General features: G+C 39.7%; 1 protein-coding gene across 2 annotated transcripts in view; it reads left to right on the plus strand.

The window, feature by feature from the left end:
- LOC125467249 (dipeptidyl peptidase 8-like) overlaps positions 1-14,216 on the plus strand; it is a 108,646-nt gene that overhangs the window by 79,947 nt on the left and 14,483 nt on the right. For both annotated transcript variants that reach the window (XM_048562833.2, XM_048562832.1), the window contains 8 exons: positions 232-501; positions 4,786-4,898; positions 4,988-5,161; positions 7,435-7,603; positions 8,872-8,982; positions 10,524-10,652; positions 13,672-13,733; positions 13,817-13,917. In XM_048562833.2, coding sequence (XP_048418790.1) covers positions 243-501; positions 4,786-4,898; positions 4,988-5,161; positions 7,435-7,603; positions 8,872-8,982; positions 10,524-10,652; positions 13,672-13,733; positions 13,817-13,917 — 1,118 coding nt within the window. In that variant the 5' untranslated portion in view covers positions 232-242. The remainder of the gene's footprint in view (positions 1-231; positions 502-4,785; positions 4,899-4,987; positions 5,162-7,434; positions 7,604-8,871; positions 8,983-10,523; positions 10,653-13,671; positions 13,734-13,816; positions 13,918-14,216) is intronic.

Consider the following 14,216-nt stretch of genomic DNA (forward strand, 5'->3'; position numbering starts at 1 on the left):
TCAGTTCCGTTTAGAGAGCAAATGCATGCCATACTTCCATCTAGAAGCAAAAGAGCTTCTGGCAGACAATAAATTTTGTGATCCTATACTTTGGACGACATTCCTTCAAGTTTTGGGCACAAGGCTGTTGATCTTCCAATGTATGGTGCTCTCGTCCTTAAAGCAAAGTTATCTGATTGTTGCACCTTTGCTTTGCAGTTTTTATTTCATTCTCTGTCCTCATCTTTTTAGAAGGGGGAGTGATGGCTGCAGCGATGGAAACTGAGCAACCTAGCATTGAGATCTTTGAAACAGCCGCTGCAAGTGCTGCTGTGGACATCGAAGACTCAGAGGAGCTCGAGCCATACTATGTGGAGAGGTATTCCTGGAGTCGCTTACGGAAGTTAATCACTGACAGCAGGAAGCTGCATGGGCACATGATGGCAAAACCTCCTCATGATTTTTATTTTGTAAAGAAAAATGATCCTGAAGGGCCTCATTCAGATAGGGTCTATTATCTAGGTGAGCAGCCTCTGTCTCCCAGCTGTCGCAGGCCTGCAGTTTCATCTGTTACAATTCACAGCTTATTCTACAGGACTGGTAGATGCATCAATATCACCTTGTCCATGTCTGATTATGTCTGTTTTATGTTTGGATGTGTCTGCCTGCCTCTGTCTGCTTGTGGTTCCAGCGTTATGTGCATATGATATGCGTAACAGCCCAGCTTTTTTAATAAGAACTATCAGGTGACTCTTCATTCTTTATTTGCCGTAATGTGACTAAAAGCTTACCCCTTTAACAAACATATCATCCAGCATCTTGCATAACTTGCTGCAATTAATCCTTGTCCCCTACTTGTGTCACTAAATCCTGTACAGAAAATGTTTGTTCTTTATGAAAACACAGGTGGGTATTGGTTATCTATTTACCTATTCACCTACTCCTTCAGTGGAAATCAATGCTTCATCTCCCACCGCCAGGTTTGACCCTATTTGGCAGGTTTCTGGCTATGAGATAGACCACAGCAAACCACTGATCAGGTTTGACCTCAAGTGTATATGAATTTGATTTATGTAGGGTGCGTTAGACAGCCACCAGCAATGGGAATTCTCAATCTAGATTGAGTGCTAAGTTTAACTACATCTCTGGCTGAGATCACCTAAAGTGGACCAAAGAAACAATATATTTATTTCTAATCCGTCATTGTTGGCCAAACTCCAAACTGGCCTCTCTTGTATCTGGCATTGTTTGTAAGTAGCCACTTGGAGACAGGAGCAGATTATGAACACATATCCCAGACCCTCTCCCTCATCTGGAGGAGGTTACCTTGCCTTCATGTGGTCAGAACTTCCTTTCTCCTAGTGAGGGAGGCTGGAACTGGAGAATGATTGGTAAAATTAAATGGAATTGTTACATACAGCTAAATGCCTCCCACTGTATACCACTTGCTACAATGGCTGTTGGGTTATGAGCTTCAAACTGCAGCAAAAACAATGTTCCATTCCTCAGAATTTTGTGAGGTTCCAATTGTTTGGGAGGAAGCAAATACATTGGCAACGTTCCTCCTTGTGCAGCAAGCTGTTATCAATATTTGTGTGCAGACAGGTTTTCCATACCTAAATGGTTTGTTCACACAGCCACACCAGTGACATTGTAGCACGTGATCATGGACATTGTGCATGTCATATAAGTTGTCTACACAAATACTTGACATTAAAACAGCTAAACATGCATATTATATATGGACAGTACATTCACAAAGAAAATCTGTACTTAGGATAAATTATGTACTGTCACAGTTACAATATGCATTGAGAAACATTACCCCCATGAGATTGAAGACTTACTTGCCGAGCTGGTGAGTTTGTTTGCAAATGTTTCGTCACCCTGCTAGATAACGATGTTACCTGGCAGGGTGACAACACGTTTGCTACCAAACCCACTGGCTTGGTGAGCTTGTCTACAACCTCATCCACGACCTGATCTACAAATCTTCTGAAAAACTTCAGACTGTACCTCATACTGTGACAATCCTGTAATCATGCCAGCATTTTACACACTACAGCGTTCTTATCTCATTTCCAGCACAGCATTGGGAGATACTGGCATCTCCTTCGTTAGCTGTCAATGTATTAATAAAGTCCAGTCTGAGAACAACCTTGAGAATCAAATCCTGTTCGTCTCAGTCCTTGATCACCTTATTTTTCTTTTCTGTCCTAACTCTCCTCTTGGCTTAAGTTTTCCCTCGCATGGCTTGCCAAGATACTGTTGTCACCATCTGTCCACCTTGGAGTTTTTTTCTCTGGTTTGTACATTATCTAATCACTGTTGTTGTGGGGAGGGAGCTGTTTTCTCTTCTCAACCCTCCCGCCACTCTAAGGAAAATAAACCATGGTGACATGGAAATACCTCCAACTAATATTGAAAGGCAATCTGTGCAGTTTTGGGAAACTAAAATGAAGTTGTAACAGAGGAAACAAGCAAAAATTGGATAGAAAAGACCTTAATTGGGAAGTGTAATGTACAGCAAAATTTTAAGTCCACTTATGAAAAGTATTAAATTAACTACTTTTAAATTGGCAGGACCTTGATTAGATGGGCTGATGGGCCGAGGAGTGGCAGATGGAGTTTAATCTAGATAAATGTGAGGTACTGCATTTTGGTAGACCTATTCAGGGCAGGACTTACCCACTTATGCACAGGTCCTGGGGAGTGTTGCTGAATTTAGGGACTTTGGAGTGCAAGTTCATAGTTCCTTGAAAGTGGAGTCGCAGGTAGACAGGATAGTGAAGAAGGCATTTGGTAGATTTGCCTTTAGTGGTCAGTGCATTGAGTGTAGGATTTGGGAGGTCATGTTGCAGGCAGGACATTGGTTAGGCCACTTTTGGAATATTGCATTCAGTCTGGTCTCCCTGCTATATGAAAGGTGTCGTTAAACTTAAAATGGTTCAGAAAGGACTGACAAGGATGTCGCCTGGGTTGGAGGGTTTAAGCTATGGGGAGAGGCTGAATAGTATGGAGCATTGGAGGCTGAGGGATGACCTTACAGAGGTTTATAAAATTGTGAGGGGTATGGATAAGGTGAATAGTCAAAGTTTTCTCCCCAGGGTAGGGGGGTCCAAAACTAGAAGGGGCATAGGTTTAAGGTGAGAGGGGAAAGATTTAAAACGTAGCTAAGGGGCAACTTTTTCACACAGGGTGGTGTGTGTATGGAATGAACTGCCAGGGGAAGTGGTGGAGGCTGGTATAATTATAACATTTAAAAAGCATCTGGATGGATATATGAACAGGATGGGTTTGGAGGGATATGAGCTAATTGCTGGCAAATGGCACCAGACTAATTTAGGATATCTGGTTGACATGGGTGAGTTGAACTGAAGGTTTGTTTCTGTGCTGTACACCTCTATGACTATGACTTATGTGATATTGTAAGTTAAAGAAAGAAGTTTCCAAAGTTTCTTCGGGAATAAACAAAAAGAAAATTTAAGTAAGAGGAAATAAAAAGGGACGGCACGTCCGCTTGAAACATAACTTAAAACTTTACTTATCCAGGGTTTTGGAGTAGATCTGAAGCTTGGGTTGTGGGTGTTGAGGTTGGTTGGCTCACCGAGCTGGTTTGTTGTTCCACGGACATTTCGTTACCATGCTTGGTGACATCCTCAGTGCAGCCTCTGATGAAGTGTTGGTGTGTTTATCCAAGTGATAATGAAAAGGACAGTAATAGACCTATTTATCTAGCTAAATGATCAAAAATATACAAATAATTTACACTTCCAGACATAGGGTGCTACTAGGTACACAGGCGATATACCTTTTGTATATTTATGGTTCTGAAGTTCAAGGAACATGACTTCACACTCTAACATGGCAATGTGAGAACTTGAGTTTAGTTAAAAACAAAATCTTGATTTAAAAATTTCTATCAGTATTTGCATGATAAAGCTAAAGCTTCCATTCCCAGTAATGCGCTCATCATAAGAGTGAACTTAAAGAACAGTAGAATATAAGTTGTATATTAACTACTGCAGGAATTACATAATTTGAACATTACAATAAGAAGTGTGCAGTAAAGTTTGTTAGATGAATGTAGGGAATGTGCACTTTTTATACTGGCAGGTGTAGTTTGTGAATCTATTAATTTGTAAAGCTGGGTAGTTACTGTCATTGTGTGTAATGTACGTATTCGCTGATCATTCATAATCATAGAGGTTACAGCCCAGTAAGGAACAATTTGGTCTATGGTACCTGTATTTTCACCACCTCTGGTTGCAGATTGAAACTATCTATTTATTTTCCAGCTTTTTCTCTGTTGCAGTATTTTTCTTCAAGTATTTATCTAATTCCTTCTTAAATCTTTGGATTTGCTGTCCATTAATTGTAAGGTTCTGAATCTATCCTTTTGCTCCAGGGAATACCATCCTAGTTTTTCGATTTTTTTCATCATGGATAAGTTTTGTTATCACCCTCAGTCAGTTTTCACCGTGTCTTTTCCATAACTCCAATATATTTTACTGATAATGCAACTGTAGTCTAACCAATGTTTTGCTGTGGTTGCTAATGTATACATGTTATGTCTATATGCTAATGTAAGGCATGTTAAAGTGTTGTTTATTTATTGGTAGGAGATGCATAGATCTATACATTTACTACCTGGGATGATTTGTACAAAACTAGTGTCAAGAAGCAAAAAGCTGAATGATCTCCAACATGTTGTCCATTAAATCGATTTTCTCAAGGGTTCTGTTAGATAATGTTACTATGAATCAGTCCAGTGTGCAACTGATTTAATATGTGATTTCTTTACAGCAATGTCAAATGAAAACCGGGAAAATCGACTGTTCTACTCTGAAATTCCCAGAGAGATAAATAAGGATGCTGTCCTGCTGCTGTCATGGAAACCTCTGCTGGACTATTTTCAGGTACGGGCAACAGTGTAATAGTAGTTATTTTACTGAGCACCAGTATAAATGTTGAATGAGTTTTTGGTTTTTTTTTTGCCCAATTCCAGTCTGTTCCTGACTATGGAATTTACTGCCGTGAAGAAGAGCTGTTGCGGGAAAGGAAGAGAATTGGAACAATTGGAATTGCGTCTTATGATTTCCACAAAGAAAGTGGAATGTTTCTGTTCCAGGCGAGCAACAACATCTATTTCACTGTGGATGGTGGTTACTCAGGTTTCACTGTGAGTCTTATTGTTTATTTCCATCCCTACAAGTTTGAGTTACTTTTCTCCTCTTTCACATCACCATGCCAGGGCTGTTCTTTGGTTAAGATGTTATAAACCTCATTTGCAATACACTGTTTGATGTGTTTTTTCAGTGCGCGACTCCCTTGAGGTCCGGGCACGGCATCGAAATCCGAATCCAGAAAGTCGATGTGTGGAATCTCAGAGTGGGCGCACCTTAGAGAGAACATTGCTCCTTAGGGGACCTAAATAGGGCCAGTCTGAAGACTGAGCAACAGCTGAAAGCTAGTTCATGCTTTGATGTTACCTTCCTGCAGGAAGTCATCTGACGCTGATAATCCAGCTCCATGGCTCCGTGCCAAAATCACACAGTCTGAGAATCTGTGAGCTGTCTGCCAAGGATCCATTGCTAATTATCTCCTGGTTCTTGTCCACACCATGTTCCTTTGGAATATCCTTGGAAAGGTTAACGTCATTTTCAATCTACACTGTCAATTATCTTGATCACTTCACCATCTCTCAATTATCAGACTGCATGTCTGATAACCTACTCCAGAACAAGCAAAAATCTCGTCTTGGGACGACGTATTAAAACGTGGAAAGAAGCATGCCTTTGTCTTTGGCTACCTCGACAAATTATGCTCCATCATGACCAACTCTACCCTGTTCTTTTATAACTGTCTGAAGCTGAACCAGACTGTTTACCACTTCAGAGTCATTTCTGATTGCACACTTTGGCTCTGTCACTAAAACTACCTATTTCCAATCCCAAATTATCACCTGGCTCCCTTCTTGCCCTAACCGTTCTGCTGTTGAAATTATCATTGATGCCTCTGTTACCTCCAGACTTGGCTGTTATATTGGATTCCAGCATGCCCTCCGCACTCTACCCCTACAAACCTGAGGTCATCCAAATACCAATTGTCCATGTCCCAACCCTTACCAAATTCTCTCAGATATCCGTGCGCCTCCAGTTCCAGCCTGTTCAGCATCCCGATTTTAATTGTTGGCCCTTCCTGACTATGTATTCAACTGCCTGGACTTTTAAAAGTTAAGGAATTTCCTGCATAAACCTAGATAATAAAGTGTGGAGCTCGATGAACACACCAGGCCAAGCAGCATCTTGTTATCTCGGATTCTCCAGCATCTGCAGTTCCCATTATCTCCTGCCTAAACCTTCCTGCCTGTCCTATCACACATTCCTTCTTTAAGTTTCTTCTTACAACTGTCCTCTTTGAAAAAGTGTTATCTGCCCTAATGTACTGCACTAATCCGTCTTTTTGTGATTCAGTGTATTATTTTATCTTTTAATACTTCTGTGATACACCTTGAGGAATTTTATTAAGTTGAAGGTGCTGTATAAATATAGATAGTTGTCAGTCAGTAAAGGTTGTGTTAACAAAGTGAGTTGGAGGATTTGTTGAAGACCAGTATGTCAATGGCCTTTATATTATGTGTTAAAATGATCCACAATAAAGGCAAAGACACAGATTTCTTCTTCTGGGGAAGATGAAAACTGGGAGCCACAGTTTAAGAGTGATGTGTCTCCCTTTTATGACAAAGATGACAATTTTTACCTCTGAGGTTGTGAAATCTTTTCCCAGAAGGTAGTGGAGGCTGGATCATTGAATCTATGCTGGATTTTTGATAGGCAATTGAGTCGGGGGTTGTGAGGGAAGATTATTTATTGTCCATCTCTAATAGCTTGTGTGGAAACCTTTGGGAGTTGCCATTTTGAAGCCCATGTGGTGCAGACACACTCATGTGATTTGTTTCTCCAACACTTTGATACAGATGAGTGGCTGGTAACACCCATTTTGGAGGACAATTAAAAGTCAACCACATTGTTGCAAGTAGGACAGACTTAAGTAAAGTTGGCAGTTTCCTCCCCCAAAGAACATTAGTGAACCAGATGAGTTTTTACATCAATCTGGTAGTTTAATGGCTGTTATTTTCTAAGGCACTGTTTCAATCTAGATTTATTAATTAAACTCATTAGGCCAGGCCTGGATAATGAGTCTGGTAAAATTACCACTAAGGTAACTACTCCCATTGAGGTTAATTGAAACCTAGATTGGGAACAAGTGATTCTGTGTTGAAAGAAAATTTTCCATCGGGGATGGACTCCTTATTGCAACAATGAAGAAAGTGTTTATGTACCACAAGGTGAACATCTATCCTGCAGGAAAGAAACAAAATAGTTGAAGTTCTTTGAGATGACACAACAACATAAAGGTTTTAGTAAATACCTTGGCTGTTTAATTTTCCAGAATGAACCATTAAATCCTTCACCGGTAAAAACAAGCTGTTCCAACATCAGGATGGATCCCAAAATATGTCCTGCTGATTCATCTTGGATTTCATTCATCCACAGCAACGATTTGTGGATCTCTAACATTGAAACAGGGGAGGAAAGACGGCTAACATTTGCACATAGAGGTACTGATGAGACTCTTAAAAATGCTAAACATATATCCATGGTGTTAGGAAACTGTCCCATTATCCCTCTGTGCTTCAATGAGATATGGAATCTGTCCCAATAGCCCTACATGCAAAGGGGTATATGGGATTTTGCCGGAACAAACAAGATTTGCATTTTGAGAGCGCCTTTCGCATTCTTAGGAATTTCAAGTAGCTTTGCCGTCAATAAAGTCTTGGGTCTTCATTGATAAATAGTGTGTGCAGATCATGTGATATTGAGAACAATGGTAGGTAGATGTTCTGCAGCACCAAACAGGAGAAGGTTTTCTATGATTTTAGTCTGCAATTCTGAACGTCCACCCGCAATAGTTAAACAAATCTCCAACCTTGCCCCACGAATGAGGTTTGTCTACAATTTATTTACATGAGTGTTGCTGAGAAAAGTGACATGCATGCTGTTCTGTTTATCAGTGATAATGGGAACTGCAGATGCTGTAGAATCCAAGATAACAAAGTGTGGAGCAGGATGAACACAGCAGGCCAAGCAGCATCTCAGGAGCTCAAAAGCTGACGTTTCAGGCCTAGGCCCGAAACATCAGCTTTTGTACTCCTGAGATGCTGCCTGGCCTGCTGTGTTCATTCAGCTCCACACTTTGTTATCTTGCATGCTGTTCTGTTGACCCTTTTCATCTTGCACTGATCAGGACAGGTGCCAGAATACCAGATTGAAAAAGAGAGCAACAATTGTACTGCATAAGAAAGGAGTATTGATTCAGGCCAGGTTGGCTCACATTTGCCGAGGCACTACAATAGGGTCAGTAACAGGGAGCTATTTTCATCCATGCTTTTGTTTGGTTCAGAAAAGGCACAATGCCTGGGCATGTTCCTTTTGCCTGCAGACGACAGATCTCTGGGCATGAAAATACTTCTACCAAGCATGTGTAAGCTCCATTGTGAACCCAAGTGATATTGGTTAAATTGGATATTTTGTAATTTCCAACATATTCAGGATAGTTTTGCAAGTGATGTGCATGTACATTTTCACTAATGGTTTTCAACTTCTTTCCATTGGGGAATTCCCTACAATATATATTTCCTAATGTGCAAAAGACAATGTCATCAAATTGAGAAGAATTAATACTAACACCTTTGTCGTAGTATCCAGTTACTGAAATTATATAGTACTAAATAATAGAATAGCTGTGACAGACAGAAATATCTGATGACCACAAGGATAGCAGTTTGGAAATATGATTTAATTAAGGAGTTTTTCATCTTGTCATTAGGTTTGCCCAACTTAGAGGATGATCCCAGATCTGCAGGAATCTCAAGCTTTGTGCTCCAGGAAGAGTTTGACCGGTACACAGGCTATTGGTGGTGCCCTTTGGCCGAGGAAAGTAAGTATATCCATAAAGTGAGTGTATGAGAGTACATTGAATTAAATGAGATTTAAGTCAGCCCCCTTCCAACATCCAGTGTGGTACATAGCCACACAAAAGAGAAAGATGAAAGCAAAATATTGCAGATGCTGGAAATAAAAATTGAGACTGCTGGAGAAACTCAGCAGGTCTGACAGCAACTGTGAGGAGAGAAACATCATTAATATTTCAAATCCAAATGACTGTTCTTTGGAATTGACCGGAAAGAGGTTGGACTAAATTTTCAATCTGTTTTTAGCCGATCTCCACTAGGAAGCTGTAATTCAGGATCTGTAATTCTGAGCAGGGAAAGGAAGGAGTCAGTATTCCAGTTTCTCACTGTTGTCCAGTAACCCCACTTCAAACAATGGGGATGTTAGCCACAAACTATGTCAGGTTTATCTATGGTCACTTGAACAAGGTAATGGGGATCTGTCATCATGAATGCAGATTCATCAAAACATGTTAGTAAATATGTTGTGCAATTCAAGTTGTGAGGTGCACTGTGGACTATTCAATAATTATTACACAACTAATTACATAAAATAATAGGAACATGGATTTATATACTGGTAAAATTTTCCAAGGCTTTTTACAAGAGCATGACCAAACAAGAAACACAGCTGAGCCACATAAGGAGATATCACTGCACGTAGTCAAAAGCTTTGTTAAAGAGAGGCTTTAAGGAGCATTTCAAGGAAGTGAGCTAGGTAGAGAGGGGAGAGATTTAGGCTTTGGTTTGGGGAGGAGGGATTGTGGAGACTAGGGCCTAAACAGCTGAAGTCATGACGAAGAATGGTGGATTGATTAAAACGGGGGACATACAGAAGGGCTGAAATCGAGGGAGTGTAAAGAAGGTTGGTAGGGCTGAAGGAAGCCACAGAGATTTTGAGGAGAGCATATAGAGAGATTTGAAAACGGCACATCTCTCGCCTTTATCAGACGGTAGAGGGTCGTTTATGTTTTGTAGTGACTTATCTGGATCTTGTGTTGGCAATTATCTAGAATTTTTTAGTTGCTTTTTTAAAGAATGCCAATTTCCAGATTTGATGATGCATCACATGGCAGTGATGGTAAATTTTCTAAACATAAACGATATCAATGAGCCAGTGATACTGAACTGATGTTATTTAGCTTTCTAGCTCCTTTGTGTAACAATGTGGTGAGAATTTAGAATTAGCCAATGATATCCAAGTATATGCATAACTGAGTGAGAATGGATTGAAAATTGGATGCCTTTACAGGTGAGACTGAGAATGGCAGATTTGTGCAGTTTCAAACTAAGTGTCAAATCAGACTGATTTTCTGAAATGGATTGCTCACATTTGTTACCATTGAGTTTGTTGGAACTTACTTAATTCATTTCTGAAGTGAATGCCCACAGGAAAATTACTTCATGGATGCTGAGATTTTAAGTTTTTCTCCAAACACTCCAACAGATAATGAATTAGAAAGTCAAACTTAATTAGGTTAACGCTGATGGAAATTTTAATGAAGCTGAAATTGCAACTCTTTTCTAGCTCCAGATGGGGGAAGGATCTTCAGAATACTTTATGAAGAAAATGATGAGTCAAATGTTGAAATCATCCATGTGACTTCACCCATGCTTGAAACACGAAGGTGTGATTCATACAGGTATCCACGAACGGGTAAGGCTTTTGTTTTGTTACATAGGCCTCATGTCATTTGCACATTTTGTGAACTCTGTGATGTCTAGAATTAATATATTTCTCCTAAATAAGAACTGCCATGTTGCAATCAAAATTGTGCAATTAAATTTATTAAAACACAACACAAAGGGGCGTATTTTCTCAATTCTGGAATGGTTGCATTAATTTAAGACAAGGAGTTATCAGGTGACTGGTACTAGTGGCCAAAAACAGTTATGGGACAATGAAAGCCACCTGTGACAGGTTGGGAATGCACTCCCTTAGAGAAATGACAGTGAAGAGCATCTAAGGAACAGAGGGCAACTTTTAAGATATTTGCAGAAACACCATACTTACAAGGAAAGGCTTTTTCAAAATAAAAGAGAATTACAAACGAGTGTCTGAATGCAAGTAGCGTAATGGATACATTAGTATTTGTCCTCAGGAGACAGTGATAGGTTTTGTGGTTTGGAGTCAAAGCCCAAGTGAATTAACAATTAAATGCTGAGTAAAGGAGTTACAAAATGACTTCCTTGCTCTAAATCTTTTGAGTTATGTTTCTATATTTAGACAGTAGATATAGATTAGGGGAAGTTATTTGCAACTTGCTGAAATCTGTCTTACACTTTATAAAGTCTCTTATACCCTGTATCGTGGTCAGAATAACTGATACTGTTTTATCCAACACAATATCTTGTATACCAGTTTTAGCATAGGAAAATGACCTAGAGTACATCACAGAAGCATAATCCATGCTGAGACGAAGAGGGATGATGACTAAACATTTGGTCAAAGTAGTGGTTTTAAGGACAGTTCATAAAAAGAAAATTGAGATGAAGATGCCAGGAGTTGTAGTTGTAAAAGTTGTAGGGAGGCAATGTTTGGAGCTAAGAAGGTTTTATATTGCAGTTAGACTGTACAATTTTGGGCTATGATTGTACATCTGTGTATGGGACTCTATAGACTCTAAAATTATATTGATCATTAACATTAAAAAAGGAACAGCTATACATTCTGTTTTAACCACTTGGGTTATCTCTGTTTTGGATTTATGCAATCTGTAGCGTGTTGACAGTGGTATTAGCTGTGGAACTCTGCAGCTATTCCTTTTGTACATGCAAGTTGTCTTTGGTTTGACCACTGCTCCACATCAAAGGATTTGAGGTGGTTTTGATGTATTTATGAAATAATGTTGTATATGCATGACTAGGAGCGTGGCATATGTGATAATATCTCATTTGCTTCACTAACCCCAGAATGGCCACCTTGGACTCTCTAATTCCATATAAATACATTCATACATGGACAGGATCATTCAGTACTGCCCATTATAGGAGTAGTGCATCCTTCACCAATGCCAGTCTGCTTTCTTACATAGCTTTGTCTTTAAGTTATTATTTATACTACGCAGAAAGGTAGAGAAATGGGCTCATATGTATGTTACATAAGGTCTAGTTCTATCTGCACCAAGTGGTAGCTCTGGCTGAGTTAAAATTTCACATATGGTTTATGAAATCAGACTAATTGTGAGCCCTGGTGATAGGGAACAATAAGATCAACAGGCTATGTAGTTTGGAGAAATTTGTGAAACAACCTTTCCGTAGTGAAGTTTGGGATCTGTAAGATCCAATGCTTAGGAACAGACCTGAGAGACCAACCTCCCAAATGTGAGTTAATTGTTGGACTCACTGTAGATGTGGAAGATATAATTAGATTAGCTGCCTAGATGTGAGTAATTCTTGCCAACAGATTTTTACTGAGGCTCTGTCTCGCCACTTGAAAGATCCAGGGCAGCAGCAGTGTGAGTTAACATAGTTTGATTTGGTGCCCAAAGAACAATTATGCATCTTGTCTCTTAATAAGGAACGCAGTCACCATTTCATGACCTCTGTATTCAGGTGTAAACTCTTCAGCTTCAGGTTTATTCTGTTGAAAGTGCTGTAGGCTTTGGACCTGTTTATCTTGTATTTTTTATTTCTCGATCAGTTTCCATGCCTGTGTTATCCTTTCATGGAAGAACATGTTGCCTAACTTTCAAACGGCCGTACAAGCACAGTTCATCCTGTTTCTTGGTTACCGTCCCATGTCAGTTGTTCGGCAAAATGTTTCCAGGTCTGTTTCCAATCATCCCCAAACAGCCCAGCAATGATTTGTGAAATTTACCCTGTAGAGGACCCCAAATGTAATTGCACTATTGGTCATAATCTCCTTCTCAATAGGTTATTTGCTGCCACCCCAATCTTTCTTTAGCCTCATGTTTTTTGTGCAAATTATTAGCTCCTCACAACCGAAATAGTAGGAACTGCCAATGCTGGAGAATCGGAGATAACAGTGTGAAGCTGGATGAAAACAGCGGGGCAAGCAGCATCAAAGGAGCAGGAAAGCTTCACATTTTGGGTCGGGACCCTTCCTCAGAAATGGGGGAGGGGAAGGGGATTCTGAAATGAATAGGCAGACAGGCGGAGGTGGATAGAAGATGAATAAAGGAGAAGACAGGGGTCTCCTCTCACCCTGTCATCCTCACAACTGAATCCCACTAGTGAATACACTGTAACAATAACGTGTTCCAGCTACCAGAAACACAGATCCCCGCCTTTCTCTGGGTGAGCCATTCAAGTCCTGTACAAAGTACATTGACATTTCGTATTCACTTTGTTAAAACTCGGCTGAGATGTCCCATAGTGCCTCTTCACAGCAGGAATGCAGTATCCATTCCTTCTGTGCTTTAACTTACACTTAATATCACACTTTGCCAATTGCTAATGTTATGGCTATCAGACTTGGAGCAAGGGATATTGGTATCAATCCAAAAGTAAAAATTCACAGTTCAAATTGACTGAAGTAGAGCAATCCTATTAAAGCAAATCTAATGTAGTAGTAATAATTTATTTGTATTAACCATTTTCTCATCCTTTGATACTGGTAAATAAGTTGAAGATGAAGTTCCTTTGTGTTTTAATTATTATTGAATTCTGAGTTGACCCAAATAACTGACATTTCATTTTTTTTGATGTTACAGGAACTCTAAATCCAAAAATAACTTTCAAGATGTCCAAAATAACAATAAATGCTAATGGAAGGGTAAGCACCTTATAATAGTCACCAAATTTCAAACATACTAAGTTACTAACGACAATAACAATAGTGCTGTATATCTTCTCCAGATCGCAAATGTCATCGACATGGAATTGGTCCAGCCATTTGAGGTTCTTTTTAATGGAACAGAATACATTGCACGGGTTGGATGGACCCGAGAAGGAAAATAGTACGTTTGTCACTTGCACCCGGCAGGATTTGTCTGCTTTTCATCTATCATCATAAAGACAAATGAGAAGGCTAAGAAACCTGTCCCATTAGAGACCAGATTGTCCTGTCGTCAGATGCTCGACGATTAGAGATTGCTGTCCTATAAAATCCATGTACTCAGATACCAGGTGTTATCTTTATTCATGTAATATTGAATAGTCACTAATGCACTAGGAAGTGCAGTGCTTTTGAACACTATTATCAAATACTAAGGGTATCTCTATGGGATGAATATCTTCAGACAGCAGATCGATACCT

The sequence above is a fragment of the Stegostoma tigrinum genome, chromosome 33 (genome assembly GCF_030684315.1).
Source record: "Stegostoma tigrinum isolate sSteTig4 chromosome 33, sSteTig4.hap1, whole genome shotgun sequence".
Classification (NCBI taxonomy): Eukaryota; Metazoa; Chordata; class Chondrichthyes; order Orectolobiformes; family Stegostomatidae; genus Stegostoma; species Stegostoma tigrinum.